Source organism: Bos javanicus, chromosome 9, assembly GCF_032452875.1.
Source record: "Bos javanicus breed banteng chromosome 9, ARS-OSU_banteng_1.0, whole genome shotgun sequence".
NCBI lineage: Eukaryota > Metazoa > Chordata > Mammalia > Artiodactyla > Bovidae > Bos > Bos javanicus.
This window is the reverse complement of record NC_083876.1, coordinates 42,606,241-42,625,620: the sequence shown is the minus strand read 5'-3', so window position 1 is coordinate 42,625,620 and position 19,380 is coordinate 42,606,241. Positions and strand designations below refer to the sequence as shown.

The 19,380-nt window shown below is 41.4% G+C and overlaps 1 protein-coding gene and 1 non-coding gene across 2 annotated transcripts; both read right to left on the bottom strand.

Annotated features, from left to right (window-relative positions):
- Positions 1–1,185: 1,185 nt before the first annotated feature.
- LOC133253881 (WAS/WASL-interacting protein family member 1-like) lies at positions 1,186–19,378 on the bottom strand. Its single transcript, XM_061427672.1, has 3 exons — positions 18,579–19,378; positions 10,064–10,143; positions 1,186–1,450 (listed from the first exon to the last, which is right to left on the bottom strand). Exon 1 carries the CDS (start codon positions 19,376–19,378, stop codon positions 18,725–18,727), a length of 654 nt encoding a protein of 217 aa, XP_061283656.1. The 3' UTR covers positions 1,186–1,450; positions 10,064–10,143; positions 18,579–18,724.
- On the bottom strand, positions 14,644–14,716 carry TRNAK-CUU (transfer RNA lysine (anticodon CUU)). The gene has a single exon. It is a non-coding gene; the product is annotated as a tRNA-Lys (tRNA).
- Positions 19,379–19,380: the final 2 nt, after the last annotated feature.

The window sequence follows — 19,380 nt, the reverse complement described above, 5'->3', positions numbered from 1 at the left end:
TGGATTCTTCACCACTGAGGAACCTGGGAAGCCCTCTTCCCAAATAGTTGAAACTAAATCTCATCAAGTGTGTAGGTCTAACTTCCAATTTTCTAGAAACATAGAAGGGAGCTGGACAAGTGAGACAGCCTCACAAGGAAGCAAACAGACTAAAACTGCTTGTAAAATATTCTACAAGACAATTGACAGCATTTATTCAACAAGACAAGGAGGTTAAGATGGAAATGAGTAAAAGGACTCCTTCTACATTGAATGATTTCTAAGGGGCATACCAAACCAAGTATAATGTGTGAACCTTGTATGGATCCTGATTCTGAAAAAACAACTATAAAAAAGTAAGTTTTGAGACATTTAAAGAAATTCAAGGCTTCCCTTGTGGCTCAGTTGGTAAAGAATCTGCCTGCAATGTGGGAGATCTGGGTTCAATCCCTGGGTTGGGAAGATCCCGTGGAAAAGGGAAAGGTTACCCACTCCAGTATTCTGGCCTAGAGAATTCCATGGGGTCGCAAAGAGTCAGACACAACTGAGCGACTTTCACTTCCAAGTCATAGGTTTGATATATTAGATATTCCAAAGGAATTATTATTAATCTTATGTGTGAGTCTATAAGAAAAATGTCCATATTTTAAAATGATACATACTAAAGTATACAGAATATAGAATATATAGAATAACACAATGTCAAGAATTCACTTTAAGACACTTGAGGAGGGGAAAAATAGACAAAGCAAGTATGCCAAAATTTTCAAAGTTGTTGATTTAGGATGATAAATATATGGTATTTGTTATTCAATTTTGTGTATGATTGAATATTTCCATAATAAAAAAATTAAAGCAGCAAGTAAATATCCTTTTTTATAAATGCAAGGAAGTCAAATGAATCTCCCAAAGTCAGAAAGCTGAGAAGTGGTAGAGCTAGAATTAAAGCTCATCTCACTCCTTCCCCTGTATCCTGTTGTCTTCAGAACTGAATGCATTTGTTTATTTATTCGTTTATTTTCCAGCCTCAGCTCCCACATAATTGCTTCTTAACACATTTTTATCATTGGTCCATGCATTGCTCTTTTTTGTTTTATTATGGTGGTAGGCACCCTGCAAGGTGATATCCAGTGACCCCTGTCATACCCTGTGGTCCCCTTCCGTCTTGTCTCAGGGTAGGTATGAATGATCAATAAAGTCCAACAAAAGTGATGATGTGTTAATTCATTATTAGTTTTATGAAAGACATTGCAGAGACTTTCCTGCAGTCCATTGGATTAGATTCCGTGCTCCCAGTGCAGGCAGCTGGATTCGATCCTTGCTCTCGGAACTAGATCCCCCATGGCGCAATTGAAGATCCCACATGCCACAACAAAGGTACCACACACTGCAATGAAGACCAGGCGCAGCTTCCCTCGTGGGCTCTTGATTGCTCATATTCTCTGTCTCTGTCTCTCTCTCATTATTTGCTCTGGTGGAAGAAGGCAAGTCACAAGCAGTCCTATGAAAAGGCCCAGGGATCAAGGAACTGAGCCTTATGCCAAAAGCCATGTGAATGAGCCATCTTGGAAGCAGATCCTCCAGCTCTTTCAGAGACTACAGCTCTGACTCACAGCTTGACTGCAACCTCATGAGAAACTCTGAGCCAAACCACCCAACCAAGGTGCACTGGATGCCTGACCCAAGAACCTAAGAAACTATGTGTAATAATAACTATTTTTAAGTTGCTAAGTTATAGGATAGTTTGTTATGCTACAATTTAAGAACTAATACAATTATCTATAAATCTTTGTATAACATATATAGTGACCCTATTGTCAGCACAAGAACTCGAATATTGACAATAGCTTATTTTTGACTATGTGACCTTCCTCCATACTATTCTCATTTCTTCCTTAATCTAAGGTTATTTTTATCTTCAATTGGTATTTATCATTCCCATGATTTTTATAACACATAGTTTAACACTATGTGTATTCCTAAAAGTATATTAATTGGTTATTTTTAGCTTAAAAAAGGTGGCCCCATGCTAGATGTTGGAGAGGGAAATGGCAACCCACTACAGTGTTCTTGCCTGGAGAATTCCACGGACAGAGAAACCTGGTGGGCTACAGTCCATGGGGTCACAAACAGTTGGACACGATGGAGTAACTAACATACACACACACACACACACATGCTAGATGTAATTTTCTGTGACCGTTTTTATTTATTCAACTATTTTGCTGCAATTCACCCATGCTGATGTTTGTAGAGACAGTTCATTTGTTTTGACTGCTGTATAATATCCACTGGGTGAAAACACCACACTTTATCCCTTCTCCAGTCAATGGACATTTGGATTTCTTCCAGATTTTTTTTTCTATTACAACAATGTTGCCATGAAGAGGTTTACAAATGTCTCCAGGTTCACCTGTTAAGAGTTTACATCTACCATTGGAATTACTGGGTTGCTCACACACACACACACACACACACACACAATGTATGTGAATATTCAAGTTTAATAGATAATGCCAGTTTTCCAAAGTATCTTTTCCAGTTTATACTTCCACCAGCTATTTATGAGAGATCCAGTTGATCACTCCCTCTCAACATTTGATATTGTCAAACTTCTTAAATTTCCAACAAATGGGTATATAATGAAATCTCTTTACAGTAGTAATCTGCATTTCCCACATCACTGAATGTCCTTTCCATCTTACAGTTTAACCTTCAAAGATGATATGGGAAAGTATATATAATTCTTCATTGTAGTTTTCATTTTTGTTTAATTGTTACTGCTGCTGCTAAGTCACTTCAGTCGTGTCTGACTCTGTGCAACCCCATAGACAGCAGCCCACCAGGCTCCCTCATCCCTGGGATTCTCCAGGCAAGAACACTGGAGTGGGTTGCCATTTCCTTCTCCAGTGCCATCCTATGAATTGTAACCCGCCAGGCTCCTCTGTCCATGGGGGTCTCCAGGCAAGAATACTGGAGTGGGCTGCCAGTCCCTCCTCCAGGGGATCTTCCTGACCCAGGGATCAAACCCAGCTCTTCTGTGTTGCAGGCAGATTCTTCACCATCTGAGCCCCCCTACAGAGGAGCAATGTTGAATTGACTAGCAGTGCTGCTAGTTAATTTCACACTAGGATTAGCTCAATGCAGGGGAAGAACTTGGTCCTTTTCTTTTACAAAGGGTCTTTCTGGGAGACAATTTTCTTTAAGGATCTTAGGATGGAAAAAAAATCTGTTGAGAAGGTTTTTACTTGAACATAGACAGTATTAAAAATGACTTGCAATCTGAGTAATACAGCTCTGACCTAATCACTATATGATCATGGGTTAGTCATTAAACCTTCTGAGATTAAAATTACTCATCTGAAAAAAAAAAAAAAAGGAGATGATCTCTGAGGTCCAGCTAAGTATCAAAATGTTTTTATTCCATTATGAAAAATTAGCTAGTAGACTAATCTGGTTCTTACTATCATTTCATTCTCTGTCTCTCTGGTCCAGCCAACCCAATTGATCTTGACATTAACATAGGTTGAAACACTAAGCCCACAAGGAAGATTTTAGAGAGGACCTCATAATTCTTTTTTAACTGTTCTGTTTGTAATTGCATCCTCAGTCTTAATACAGTGTCTGCTGAAAAACAGACACTATGTAAATATTTGTTGGCCAGTTGAATAATGAATGAATGAACTGGATCTTTATTCTCCATTCCTATCTTCACTTCACCATCACACTCAAGTTCAGAAGTTATTTGAGTTGTGTTTTCAGAGCAGGAAGTCCAGCGCAGAGAATGTCTCCATGACTACAAGTTCAGCTAGTTCTTCATTGCCACTTAAACATTTCTGATGAAGACCAAAAAGCCACCATGACCAACTGAATCAATATCTCTGGAGTTGAGGACCAGGTATCAGTATTTTTCAAATATTCCTCAGGAGATTCTAATATGCAGCCAGGGCTGAGCATCACTATTCTTAAAAAATTGTAATCTAAACTTTTTTCCTATTATTTCTTATTGGTTCTCTCTCTCTTATATCTAATTTCCTTATTTATTTTCTTTCTTTGTTTCTTTTTTTAAAAATAAATATATAGGTCAGACTACATTACCTAAAGTTTTAGAGAAATTGTAATAGAATTCTATATAGAGAAAAACCTCCTTTTGTTGCATGGAATGTATATATAGGTAACATCAGGCAGAAAGGGATTAAGACATACTGCATTTATTATATTTATAAAGGTTGACAACTTCAAATTACAGAGTTGTCAAGGAATCTTGTCAGGATGCTGCTCTGCAGTCATAAATATAACACCTAAAATATTTTACCTGAAAATATTTTCTCTGCCTTAAAAGGCAGTTTTCTTCCCAAATTGGAAAATGGAAAATTCAAGGATAGATGGGTGAACAATAGATATCTATGGGTGAACAATCAAGTCAGTATGGCCAGTTAATTCTAAGAAATCACTTTTCACAAATTTACTGAAAGAAGTCAGTCAAGCCATTCTTTTCATAAGTTCAATGATCAAGTCAATTAAATAAGTCAGTACAAAGCCCCATGTAGACTCAAACTAATTCTTATCTAGAAATAGCTATTAAAAGTCCTCCAGGAATTGGGATGGAGAGGCTTCAGGAGTAGGCCAATTTGAATTCATGGACTAAAACTGCAGAATAATTGTAGTTTGCCAAGTTTATTTCAGGTTATAACATAGGTATTTCAACTAAATTCTTAATTATGCTGCATGGATTAAAAAGCCCCAAATTAAAGTCATCATATGCAAAGGTTATTGTGATGTGGCACATAGATAAATAGATCTTTGAAAAACTCTTCTTTCCCAAATAATGTGTCTAAATGAGAGAGAGAATGAGAAAGAGATTCCATTATTAAACTTGGAAATATGGAAGTCATATCAACTTGCTGGGCTGAAAAGAACTCGCAAAAGACCATCTGAGAGAAAGTGATAAGTGATTAGGACAAATCACTTAAGGTCATTTCCCAACAGCTGACACCCACACAAGAGAGATGTCATTGTCAACTACTACGGTGTTGAACCTCTTTCTCAAAAGTACCCTGCTTTAAGTCAAAACAGCTTGCTGTGATGTTTCTCTTCTTTGAAATCACACCATAAACAAATATCTGTAATAAATACGTTTGAATATTATAGGGCTGGTATGACCATGTTGGGAGTAATAAGTTTGAAGTACATAACAAAACAAAAAGAATATGCTGATGTCAAAGGGAGTAAGAGTTACTTTATTTTTCTAAGAATAAAACAGACTAGCTCCCCAAAGTCTAAACAAACAACTCTACAAGACACTCTTTCCATGGAGAGTGAAAGAACTTAGTGATTAAGGGCTTATGACACAAGAGTCAGATTCCTTGCATTTGAACCCCAGCTTTGCTATTAACCAATAGTGCAAGCTGGGCAAAATATGTCATTTACCATCAGTAAAGTGGGAAGAACAATATTACCTATATTAATGAGTAATTTTGAATATTTTCATGAGTTCATAAATGTAAAGTACTTAGATTAGTGCCCAGCACATAGAAACCTTGTTCTATCATCATTCTCCACTATTCAACCATAGATCCTCCCAACTTCAAATCAATAAACAATATAGATATAAAGTACTTTTGTTTCTGATACTTCTAGGAGAATGGCTGTTTTTAACTCCAGAACAAAGCATGCAATTTACCCACATAGGATAAGCATGTATACACTGCAAAAATGATTGAAATACTGTTTGCTTGCAAATATTATAGTCATGAGTTGTTCTAAAGATGTTGCAAGTTATATGGCTTAGAACTTTATTTTAGATAGAAACCCGTTCATTGTTGAAGCCCTCTTTTGAATTAGACTTCTCTTACAGAGGTCTTTTTGTGGTGTTTTTAAATGGGTTTTTTTTTTTTTTTACTTTTTATTACATTCTATTATAGTTTTCAAACTTTACACAAAAGTAGGAAAAATAGGATAATGAGACCATATCTGCTTATTACCCAGTTTGGGCAGTTATTCACATTTTTCACTCCTCAACAATTCTGGAGTATTTTGAAGCAAATCCTGGATATCCTATTTTGCCTCAAAATATTTCAGAATTTATTTATAAAAAGTAGGACTTCTTTTTTTTAAAAAAAGTAACTACAATTGCGCCTAACAAAATGACCAAAATTCTTAATATTCCAATTGTCTCAAGAATGTCTTCACATGGTTGATTTAAGTTAAGATCCAAACAATGTGAAATGGGTAGTTTAAGTTCTAAGTATCTGGTTTTATATTTTGGAAGCTGTCTCAGCTTCATGCTTTTTCTAAAGGGAAATGAATGACCACGGCTGCAGTTTGAAATTGAAATCATCATGATAACAGAGGAGAGAAAGCTAGAGTGAGAAGTAGGAATCTCATAGTAGGTGCGGGTTTTGCTTGTAACACTGACCCAGGGTCTACTTCATGACAGTAGATTCTTTTACTACTGTAGAAAGAAGAAAAATAATCCTTCTAAAGTACTTGTGCCATACTAAGCATAGGGAGTTAAAAAACAGCCTGTCTGTGGTCATTCCAAGACACTGAAGCCAAATGGATGGGTCAACATCTCAATCTTTGAAGTCCTCTGGGTGCAGAACTCCCTTCTGTTTTTCATCTGTCTCAGATTCTAAGAGAGACAGTCTCTTTCTTAAAAATATTTCCAAAGGATTTATTGGGGATATTTGCACCCTGGTTCTCATATTTAATAATCATGTCTCAGTTTTTTTTATACAAGACTATTTGCATGCCTCTTAAGACTTGGACTTAATGTTTTTATTGGATTTCATCATTTTTAATATTGATTTACTAGGACTACCACTGAAGCCCCCAAGTGTGTTTTACAAGGAGACACTTTATAATTCCTTTATATTAGGTTACTTGTAATGACCAGAATAAATGAGATTTCCCTTTCAAAAGAGGTAGATAGGAAATAAGTAACACAGATAGTATTTATATAGATATAATGTTAACATATTTGTATGGTGGGAGGGATCTAAAAATAAATGAACCCACATCCTTCTGTGGGTTCCTATAATACTACCTCTTGCAGCGATGAAAGCTAATGTGAAAATCGTCTTTATTGATTACAACCTCAAAATAGTCTGTTATCTTGCATATGTGTTTTCCTCAGGTCCTATTTATTACTGTAAAATTACCACTGCTTTTAAATTTCCTTTTATAATGCCTTCTGGAGTATGGTTTGTTAAAATCGCATAGGTTGAAAGTTAAGATCCTAGGCTCCAGAATCAGGCTAGATCTAAATCTAAATCTTGGTTCTGTTACTTCCTAGCTGAATGCCTTTAGGCAAGTCACTTAACATTTTTATGTTTTGGTTTATTCATCTTAAAATGGATGTAAAAATACCTATATAATACCTTATTATGAAATAATTTTGATTTTAGTTCAGCAAATATTTAAGCTCCTTTAGGATGGCATTTGCAGCCATTGATAATCTGTTTCTATCCTACCTTTGGGGTGATCTCACAGATCCCCTTTAATACACTCATCCTAAACCCACTGAATTATCCCCCTTCCCTTTGCTCCATTTGCACTTTCATGCCTTGACACCTTTCTTCATATTGTTCTTCCTGCCTAGGATACTCCTCCTTCTCCCTCCCTCACTTGTCAATATCCTACTCATCGTCCATCAAGGCCCAACTCAAATGGTTGCCATTTCTATCCTTCACTAGGATTAGTCTCCCTTTTTCTTATCTCCCTAGGCAAACTCATAAGCCGATCAGAAGTTTGGCTAATAAACTAATATTGGATGCTTTCATGGCCGTTACATTTTCAAGGTCAAGTGGTACTATATGTTTCTGCATTTGTAATTGAATATATAGCCATTTCTTCCTTTACATTAGGAAGTGATAATTCTTTTTTACAAAATAAAAATGTTAATAAAAGGTTACAAAAGGATTAGCCTAAAATAAAAAAACAGAAGTTTGCCTAATGTATATAGAATGTATACCCTGAGATCTATACACACTTGTCGCAATCTACGCCCACTGCACTTTACAACCACATATGGTGGCATCAGTAATTCTGAGGCATTGCAAAATCGTCACAATCTAAGTATTTTATAAAGAATTGCAGTGACAAGATCTCAAATATAAAGGTTTGTGGGTCTTTTTAGGGGCTTAATCACTTTTAGTTAGAAATTTAAGTTAACAAGAACTATTCCATTCCCTAAACATTCCAATTAATTGCTGTTTAGCATATGGGTTATCAAATTTGTCTTTTTTAAGTTTGCATTTAGAGATTGCAGATAAATCTATTAGGATGAAATTCTAGGTCAGTCAGGTTTTGATTTGCAATATTTAATGTTTGCATAATTCCACCTTTGCCTGACCTTTCAAAATTATTTTAACAGCCCTACATTTACTTTCCTAATGGAATGATTTGCTACAAAGCGGCTACAGCGGGTAGTCTGGAAGGACATTATAACATTCCTTTGGCTGTCAAAATCCATCTGTCCTTGTGTTTAGGGGAATTCTTCATTGCATGTGATCTTGGGATATAAGACCTCACTTTCCACTGTAGATGCCAAACAGACTGAATCTCACTCTCCCCTCACCCTGGAATATGGAGCAGGGGCCCCAGTGCTGGGCCATGGACCCTCCCACACAGGCCCGTGCACTCCGAGATGAAGGAGGAGCATCTGGAGCAGTTCAAGGGGTCAGCATGATGTCCAGTAGTCATTTCTAGAAGGTGTGGTACAGCAGAAGCAGAGATGGTGGCATCTTGGATAGAGTGTTCCTATGGCCTGGCCTCCTTAGGTCCTGGGTCCTGCCTTGTTTCCCAAGCCTGTTCTTCCAGCCTCTCAGATTCTATGAGCCCCCTTTCCTTCAACATTTTGTTTCCTTTAGATAGTAAGAGCTCATTTTGTTGCTTGCAAGCAAGAACCCTCATCAAAACCATTGGTATTGCAAGGTGGCAGGAAGAATTCTGGATTCCGGTCAGATTGTTGGCCCACTTAGTAGGCAACTGCTTAATGTTTCCATTTCCTCATCTACAAAATGGGACACAGTCTGTAATTGTGTCAACTGTGTGAGGATCGAATAAAATAATTTCTTTAAGATATTAAGCACAGTACTACTTATTAAAGTCCTATTTATTAAAAAGCATTCAATAAATAGTAGCTTTTGTATTACTAAATTCTATGTAATTGTGTGTTCAGGCCACAAAACTCTACTGCTCTTCACATAAAGAGATGCTCGTGTGCACACTCTGTTCAGTGTTGAACTTCCTTTTATTTCCCCATGCTGGGGTTTGGTTTGGTTTTGCTTTGTTTTCCAGCTTAGGACTTGGGCACTTTCCCATATTGTACATCCCGAGACTTCCTCGGGGAGCGCAGCCTGCAGTCACTGTCCCTGGATCTTCTCTCTTCCCTTCCGTCTGTCCCTGCCAGCTCTCCCTCACCTCCAGACTCCAAAAGCAATAAGCTGCCCTAAAGACTGACTAACTTCAGATGGGAAAGGCAAAACTGAGTTGAGTGAGTCCTACTTCAGCATCTGGTATACAGATTTAGTAACTTTAATGGATTTAAAAAACAAGGCAAAACAAATGCACAACATATATCCCAAGACTTATTATAGCATCTTTAATTTATCTACTTAGCTTTTGATGAAAAATTTTTTCTTCCACTGAAATGTGTAATGTCCTCTCATAGTTAAACTGTGGAATCTTTTCCACTCAAATTCTTCCCTCTGGGATGCAATAAAGAAACAACTTATGGCTCAATAGCACATTGGAGACAATTTTTCTGTGAAAGAAAAATGTTTCTTACAACATGTAATGTTTCTCAAAGGAGGTGGGTCAAAACATAGATATCAATTCTCTGTAACCATTCACTGAATACCATATTCGGTTTGAGAATATTACAGTGTAGTATGTTATTTTTGAAAGGTTGAGTATTGGTCATGGATATTTTAATTCCTATAACATCCAGGTGTAAATTAGAATAAAGTAGGAATTAGAATTATTTACTGTATCTGCATATTCTCTTTTCCCCAAAAAAAGTGATAGAAGTGCTGAGCAGAGAAGAGCAGAGTGTGGAGTAGGTGGCAGCATACCTCACCTGTCTGCAAGTTGGCCAACTGAAGATGTTTTTCTGGATCAACCATTTCCTAGTGTGACCTTGAGTTCAGCCTCGGTCTCCTAAGGTGTAAAACGGAACAATTACACTCTTAAGAATGCTTGTGAGAAATAATTGACACAATTTGTGCAAAATACTTGGCTCTAGCAGGACTTCAAGACATGATTGTTGATGATACAACTCAACATCAGATTGTAAGAGGGCTAATCATTTTAATGGCATTTGATTGTCTAAAGGAAATACGATATTATTATATCTACATTAGTATCTACGGAGAAGGCAATGGCACCCCACTCCAGTACTCTTGCCTGGAAAATCCCATGGACGGAGGAGCCTGGTAGGCTGCAGTCCTTGGTGTCGCTAAGAGTCGGGGACAACTGAGAGACTTCATTTTCACTTTTCACTTTCATGCATTGGAGAAGGAAATGGCAACCCACTCCAGTATTCTTGCCTGGAGAATCCCAGGGACAGAGGAGCCTAGTGGGCTGCCGTCTATGGGGTCGCACAGAGTCGGACACAACTGAAGTGACTTAGCAGCAGCAAATCTAATACAGAGAAGAGACCTGATTTCATCAACGGATTTCATTGGGGAAGGCAATGACAATTCAAGATAACTCAGATACTAAGTTGAAATTTGTATTTACAAGAAATTTGGGATAATTATTGAAAATGTTCTATGTTTAAGTTGGTCTTATTATGATATTAAGGCCATACCCTCAAGGAAAGCCATTCTGGTTTGGGTGATACATTTTAGATAGTAAATAATCAGGCAGATAATGCACAAAATTTACTTCAGGAGTCAGAAAACTTCCTTTAAAAATTGTTTAAAAGCAGATTTGAGTTATAGCGTAAAATATATGTGTGAGCTATAAGTATCAATGTAAAAACTTCAGGTATTTGCTACATGTGAAAGATGACACTGTGAAAGTGCTTCACTCAATATGCAAGCAAATTTGGAAAACTCAGCAGTGGCCACAGGACTGGAAAAGGTCAGTTTTCATTCCAATCCCAAAGAAAGGCAATGCCAAAGAATGCTCAAACCACCGCACAATTGCACTCATCTCACACGCTAATAAAGTAATGCTGAAAATTCTCCAAGCCAGGCTTCAGCAATATGTGAACCATGAACTTCCTGATGTTCAAGCTGGTTTTAGAAAAGGCAGAGGAACCAGAGATCAAATTGCAAACATCTGCTGAACCATGGAAAAAGCAAGAGAATTCCAGAAAAACATCTATTTCTGCTTTATTGAGTATGCCAAAGCCTTTGACTGTGTGGATCACAATAAACTGTGGAAAATTCTGAAAGAGATGGGAATGCCAGACCACCTGACCTGCCTCTTGAGAAATCTGTATGCAGGTCAGGAAGCAACAGTTAGAACTGGACATGGAAAAACAGACTGGTTCCAAATAGGAAAAGGAGTACGTCAAGGCTGTATATTGTCATCCTGCTTATTTAACTTCTATGCAGAGTACATCATGAGAAGTGCTGGGCTGGAAGAAGCACAAGCTGGAATCAAGATTGCCGGATGACACCACCCTTATAGCAGAAAGTGAAGAAGAACTAAAGAGCTTCTTGATGAAAGTGAAAGAGAAGAGTGAAAAAGTTGGCTTAAAGCTCAACATTCAGAAAACTAAGATCATGGCATCCGGTCCCATCACTTCATGGCAAATAGATGGGGAAACAGTGGAAATAGTGGCTGAGTATTTTTTTGGGCTCCAAAATCACTGCAGATGGTGATTGCAGGCATGAAATTAAAAGACGCTTACTCCTTGGAAGGAAAGTTATGACCAACCTAGGCAACATATTAAAAAGCAGAGAGATTACTTTGCCAACAAAGTTCAGTCTAGTCAAGGCTATGGTTTTTCCATTAGTCATGTATGGATGTGAGAGTTGGACTACAAAGAAAGATGAGCGCAGAAGAATTGATGCTTTTGAACTGTGGTGTTGGAGAAGACTCTTGAAGTGTCCCTTGGACTGCAAGGAGATCCAACCAGTCCATCCTAAAGGAGATCAGTCTCAGGTGTTCACTGGAAGGGCTGATGTTGAAGCTGAAGCTCCAATACTTTGGCCAGCTGATGTGAAGAGCTGACTCGTTGGAAAAGACCCTGATGCTGGGAAAGATTGAGGGCAGGAGGAGAAGGGGACGACAGAGGATGAGATGGTTGGATGGCATCACCAACTTGATGGACATGGGTTTGGGTGGACTCCGGGAGTTGGTGATGGACAGGGAGGCCTGGCGTGCTGCAGTTCATGGGGTCACAGAGTCAGACACGACTGAGCGACTGAACTGAACTGACTGAACTGAACTGAAACTTCATTTCTTTATAACTGAACCCAACATCTGTTTCACAAGACTTCTATGCTAGGAGGTGGAAATGAAACCTCCAGATAATCTCAGCTGATTTAATCTTCTCTTGTGTCCACCCCTACACTCTTCTCACTGGGCTGGCATCTACATGACAGGGGGGTGGGTGAGTGGGTAGCATTCACTCCTCAGCCACAGTCACCTCTCCAGCTGGCCTCCTCTGATGTGGAAGTCCTAGTGGAGTCTCTGATCAAACATTTTAGGGGCAGATCTACTTAGACTCTGTAGTCTCATGGAAGCAACCTACATGCCCTTCAACAGATGAATATACAAAGAAGGAGGTGGTATAATATTTCATACTACAATGAAATGTTACTCAGCCATAAGTGAATAAACCCATTTCTAACAACATGGATGGACTAAGTGAAGTAAGTCAAAAACAGAAAGACAAATACCATGTGATATCACTTGTATGCAGAATCTAAAATATGATACAAATGAATTTATTCACAAAATGGAAACAAACTCACAGACAGGGGTAGGGGGACAGATAAATTATGAGTTTGGGATTAGCGGATATAAACTACTATATATAAAATAGACAAACAACAATGTCCTCCTGGTATAGCATGGGGAGCTATATTCAATATCCTGTAGGAAACCATAATGGAAAAGAATATGAAAAAGACTATATATATGTACAATGAGTCACTTTGCTGTGCACTAGAAACCAATAAAACATTGTAACTCAACTATACTCCAATACAAGATTATGTATAAATTAAAAAAAAAAATTCTGCAGTCTCTCAGAGCCACACCTACTCTACTCTCAGGCACACATGAAACGCACACTATGGTGAGTGGAGGGTATTTATAGCAACCCCAGAACCTTCTGTCCGGGTTCCTGCACACCACTGTGCCTACCCGCACTGTGCCTGGCTGTGCCATGCTGCACAGGTGCTGTTCTGGGCTCCATCTCAGGCAGGAGGCATGATTCACCTCTACTCTGTGCCCTCTACCTTCAGACTCCAAACCTAGCAAATTCTGACCTCTTATCCATCCCTTACCTACAGGCCCCAGCACATCAGGCCTCTGCCTTCCTCTTTCACTGCCTCTCCTACTACTCTCCATGGTCCAGACACTTTCAACGTCTCCAGTGTACTGAGTGCATTCTTCAGCTCTTTTAGAATTTGAACCAGAACACTTTTCTCAAGGATTCTAAGACCTCTGCAGAGGCAGTCCCTCTCATCTTTCCTATTTCAGATCAAATATTCCCTCCTAAAGGTTAATCTTGACTATTTAGCTAAAGTAGACCCCAACCTCTTTTTTCAATTCCAGTTCCTATCACAAAGTCCTTTTTTCTCACCTATCTGAATCTAAAATTGTCTCTTTTTTAATTATTATTTATTGTCCCCTTTGCAGATTATAAACTTAATGAGATTTGGGAACTTGTGTGTCATCTTTGCTGCTGGATCCCAGGAACTCAGAACATCATGCCTGGAATATACTGGGCTCTCAACACATAGTTGTTGAATAAAGGAATGAATAAATCATGAATCCCAATTGAGAATGACCCATTCCTCAGAAAAAATGCACTGATGATTTGGTATATCCTTTTAGAAGGTTCCAAAGCCCTGAAGCTCACCTGTAGACTTCCTGAATTATAGTTATGCTGTTTCATAACGTTCTTTTTGAAGAATTCTGAATTTTGTTCTTTGAAGTTAAGCATGAACATGAATTTTGAAAGTGCACTTATGATGGATATAACAGATCATAGGCCAACTGTTGCTCATTGGTTTTATTAAAATAGATCCATGATATTTACATTAACTGATTCTAATGATCATATTTCATAAATGCTTGCCCATATCCGGCTCTTCACTCTGGAGAATGTGGTAGATTCAATTCCCAGCTTCCCTAGCAGTTGGGCAGAGCCATGTGACTAATTCTAGTCAATGATTTGTAGGCAGAAGTGACCTATGTCACTGCTAAGCTGGAGCATTTAATTGCTGTGTGAGATCCTCCAAGGTTTTACCTTCTACTTTGTAGCTACAGGAAGTACATACTGGTACAAAGATGCAGTGCCCGCTGGAGGGTCACACAGATCTTCAGCAAACTTTGTGTGAGCAAGTAGTATAAGCCTCTCCTGTGTGTGTGTGTGCATGTGTGTGTGTGTGTGTGTGTGTGTGTTTTAATTTGGCTGCACAGTCTTAGTTGTGGTATGCAGGATCTTTAGTTGAGGCATGTGGTATCTAGTTCCCTGACCAGGGATCGAACCTGGGCCCCCCACATAAAGAGTGTGGAGTCTTAACCACTGGACCACCAGAGAAGTCCCAAACTGATCTTGTTTTAAGACTCTTAGATTTTCTGATATTTGATATTGAAGCATAACCTACCATAACCAAATACACCACTGTTTTGGAAAATATGTGATTTCTTCATATACCAACGTGGCGGGGGTGGGGGGAGCTGTTGTTACTTATAATTTAAAGAAGTATTATAAGATATGTCACAATTTCAGAGATGTTAAAATTTGAAAAATGTGGGCCTTAGATTATACAAAATACAAATTGTCAAAAGGAATATGTCAAAGTAGATTAGCATAGTGTCAAGAACTCCAAATCCAGAGTCGAAAAGAAAGTTATAGATTCAAATCCCAATACTTACTAGCTTAACTTAGCTTATGCAAGCCTTAGTTTCTTCATCTGTAAAATGGGGATCACAGTACATGCTGCCTTATAGGGTTCTGTGGATATTAGATGAGATAATTCTTATAATGTGTTCAGCATAGTAATTTTCCCACATATTTTAGTCTCCACATTTGGTTAGATTACAGAGCTTGTTCAAAATGAGCATTAATTTTAGACAATATACAAAAGTAAGTTTGTTATTATATCATACTAATCAATCAGCAAATATCTATTAATTTCTTTTAAGTCATGAAGACTAGGCCTCTGAGTTAGGTGTTCTTGGAGATAACAAAGAAGCAGATTGAGAGGTTGAGGGCTGAAGGCAAATCACACTGGGGTCTTCTTCCTATCTACTCTCTGAAGTATTTTCTGGATTTATCAGGCTAGAATGAACATTAAGAGCGACCTTGAAGAGTAAAAGTCATAAAAATGTATCTGAGGAATTAATGTAATGAAAGGTCAATCTTGTGCTTATTTTGGTGACTGGCAGGGCTAGTAAAGGGAATTTTTCTTTCAGGGTTTGTCTTGGATGTGCGCTTGAGTGTCTGTGTGTGTGTGAAAGAGAGAGGGCGCTAATGATTGGGAAGCATAAAGGTAATTCATAGAATAAAGGGTGGCTCTTCCAAGATAAGTAAGAGATTGTCCTGTCCACACTGGGTTATACTCTTACAGAGTGTCTGAAGTTATCCAGGGAACATTATTGGACTCATGATAATATCCAAATTCATAAAACAGCAACCCATTATATAATTGTCTTCATCTGTTCCCTGGTGGCTCAGATGGCAAAGAATCTTCCTGCAATGGGGGAGACCTGGGTTCAATCCCCTGGAGAAGGGAATGGCTACTCACTCCAGTATACTTGCCTGGAGAATTTCATGGACAGAGGAGCCTGGCAGTTCATGGGGTTGCAAAGAGTCAGACATGACAGAGCAACTTTGACTACATGTTGTCTTTGCTAAGATGTAAAAATCATAACTTCTGAGGTTTATTCAAGACTAAAACTCTCCTCACACATACTTTATGAGCTTTCATTCTGTCAATGATGACATGCATTGTGGATTCTAATTTGATGTTCTCACCTCAGTTTTCTGGAAGACATGTGCCTGTGAAGGAACAGGTGGCTGATTAATATGATTATTTGTATTAAATGCCTGAACTATGGCAGAGCAAGTAATTTTCTTTAAAGGAAGTGTAGCTGCCTCTAAATATAACTCTGGGCTACAGTTCACCTTTTCTGTTTATTTTATTCTTAACTTGTGAAACTGTATCTTAGGACTTGGGGTATATAACCTGTTATTTGATATCAACTAAACAACTGTGAATCAATTGTAATGGTTCTGGCACCAAAGGAAACAGAGGGGACTTAAATATGTCTCCAGAAGACAAAAAGCTTTTTTCTGTGTACACTTTACAACATACCTTTCCACAGTTATTTAAAAGTAAAAAAAAAAAAAAAAAGTTTTCTCACTACTTCTCATTAAAAACCGAGAGGACAAAACAGAGAAAACTAACTCCAACCCACATCCTATTTATCAGATGTTTTGGATGAAATTCAGTTTGAAAAATCAAAAAGATTTCTTCTTCTCTCTCTTCCAGCAATGGCATTAGGATGCTTATTTCTCACTGAGAAATACACCCACTCTCACACACTCATTTAAAAATGAGAATGTTGTGTTAGCGTTCCAGGAAGGGGGCGGGGGTTAGCGCAAACAGGTTTTGGCTCCTCCCGGTATTCTCGCTGTCTGGATGGTCTTGGGTCCCACTGTGGGTTCCTGAGGACTCCTGGCCCTAGCTGGCCACAGCACTTGGGCTCAAAACCGGTGTATACCTGGGTACGCTCCCAGAGGCTACCGTAAAAAACCTCCAACTCTTGTACTGCAGAGCACTCCCTAATACTTCAACGGTCCTCTTGAGTTTTTCTCGTCCGGGATAACCGCCCCAGGATTTTTCACTTTCCTTGGGGCAAGGGTTTCGCGTGGACCCCTTTCAGGAGCGGAGCCCGGTTTGGCCCCGCTGCTTCTGGCCTCTTGGCTCGCCTGGGATCCACGAGCCACGCGGAGCGGGGTGCGGCTTCTCCTCTTTCTCCAGACAGGGAAGAGAAGAGACGAAAGGAGGTGCTCAGCTCTCCTGGGTACACGCCCAAGCATCTGTAATTTGACCTTTACGAAACAAAACGATGCTAAACGGCAAAATAGCCAACGTGGAGGTACTCAGTCCTCCCGAGTACGCTCCCAAAGAGCTCTAATTCGACGTTTAAAAAAAAAAAAAAACAATGCCAAGATGCAAATTAGGCAGCGTAATACCCAGGATGAGCCTCGTTTGACAGGCCAAACTGAGATTTTAATGGAGAGCTTACTCATATCCTGCACACCGAATTCATTCTTTTAGTAAAAATTTAGTTAAAAAAATTTTTTTAATTGTGCAATTTTAAGTTCCACCACTGTCACAGTGCACACTCTACAATAACACTGAATGGAACAATGGACACCCCCATATCGCATTGTGTCAGGTAATTACGAAGTGTCGCGGCGCGGGAAACCGAAGCCGGGAACCTCAGCTTGTCCCCCGCCGCGTGTACGAGGCGTTTAGAGCTGCGTGTCTCACCGAAAACTCATCAAACCGTTTAGGCCACTGCCTCGACCCAAAGAGGGACAAACGCCATCCGAGCCTGGCCCCGGGCGTAGACGCAGAGGGCCAAAGGGGAGGCGCGCCAGCGCAGGGGGAGCGAGGTCGACTTGAGAGAAGATGCGCGCAGGGCAGTCGAGGGCAAAGAGTCACCCAGCGGGTGGGGAAGGGTCCCGCCGGAGGTGGCCAGGTAGTCCTGGTCTCTGGAGAATGGAACCCCACGCGGGACGCTGCACTCCCAGCGGCATCTAATCTTGGGGGGCTGGTTTATATCAAGCGCACCGGGAGACGGGTGCGCACGGGGTAACGCTGTTAACTTTGTAGTGAGACAAAACACACGTGTGTGTGTATGTATGTGTGAGCGAGAACTGGAGGGAAAAGAAAGAAAAGAAAGAGCAGGGAGCTGTAGGCCGAGATGTCCTACTTCTAAGTGGTTCGTTGGGAGGCAAAAGCTTTCTTGCAAGCGCAGTCGTCACCCGCGCCGCGTTGGGGACCAGCCGAGCAAGGCGCAGGGATCTCCAAGGGGCCTCCAGCCTCCAGAGCCCTGGGGTGGCCCCCAGAAGGCGACACTGTCCCCGACAGCTGTGGGGAGGTCAGGACTGTGGTTTGCTTTTCCCGAGACCCCGACCTTGCCATCCGAAGGGGGCGAGCTCAGTCTGCTTTCTTCTGGGCAGGGGGCGGAAAGCGGCCTTCTATCAACGCGACCTCTGGTCCCCACGCCCTCCCACCGCCCTATCTCCTCCCCGCAACCCCATTCATTTTTCCTAAGCAGCTTCCAGTTCGGGCTCAAAACCCAACTCCAAGCCCACCCGAGAGCTCATCACGGAGCTGAAGGGGGCGGCCGGGGTCGGAGCGGGGCCCCGGGGGGCATCGTACCGAGGTAGCGGCCGCGAGGGGCGCCGTGTCCCGCCGGGGCCGGCCTCGGATGAGCCCGGCGGCCGCGAGCAGCCCCCCGGAGCCGCGCAGCATCCGCGTCTACTGTGACGGTGGAAGCCACGCCCGCTCGGGAGCTGGGGGCTGTCCTAGCGCCCCCCCCCACTACCTTTCCCCCGCCCGCCCCCTGCTCCCGGCGCCGGCCCCCGGCCCGCCCCCGGCTCGGCTCGCGGGAGGCGCTGGGTGCCTGGGCTGGCGCGCTCTCCCGGGCGCGCACACACATACACACACACACACACACACACGCACACACACACACATCCACGCACGCACGCCCAGAGCCGCTGTCTCCGCGCCGGGCCCTCGTCCCCCTCGCCCATGCAGACGGACAGAGCGCCGGAAGATGGCTGACGACTCCACGGGGCACCGAGGATGCAGCCCGGCGGCGGCGTTGGCGGCGGGAGCGGCGGCGGGAGCAGCAGAAGCAGCGGCGGCGGCAGCGGCAGCGTTGGCGGCAGCGGCGGCGTTGGCGGCGGCGGCGGCGGGAGCCGGAGCGGCGGCGGCGGCGGCATCCCCGAGACCCCTCGAGCTACCTTTCCCTCTGACAGCCACTGACGTTCTCCGCCGCTAGAAGAGACCGCGCTTCTCCGGAGCCTGCCTCCCCTCCTCCCCCGCCCAGCCCCGCGCCCAACCCCGGCCCCGGCCCCGCCAGCACCGCTACCTCCGCCAGCACCGCCACCATCAGCACCACCTCCACCACCGCCACCACCACCACCACCACCGCCGGCGGCGGCAGCAGCCATTT

Coding starts and splice junctions, on each gene's coding strand:
- LOC133253881 (XM_061427672.1), bottom strand. CDS start 19,378: ATGGCTGCTGCCGCCGCCGGCGGTGGTGGTGGTGGTGGTGGCGGTGGT.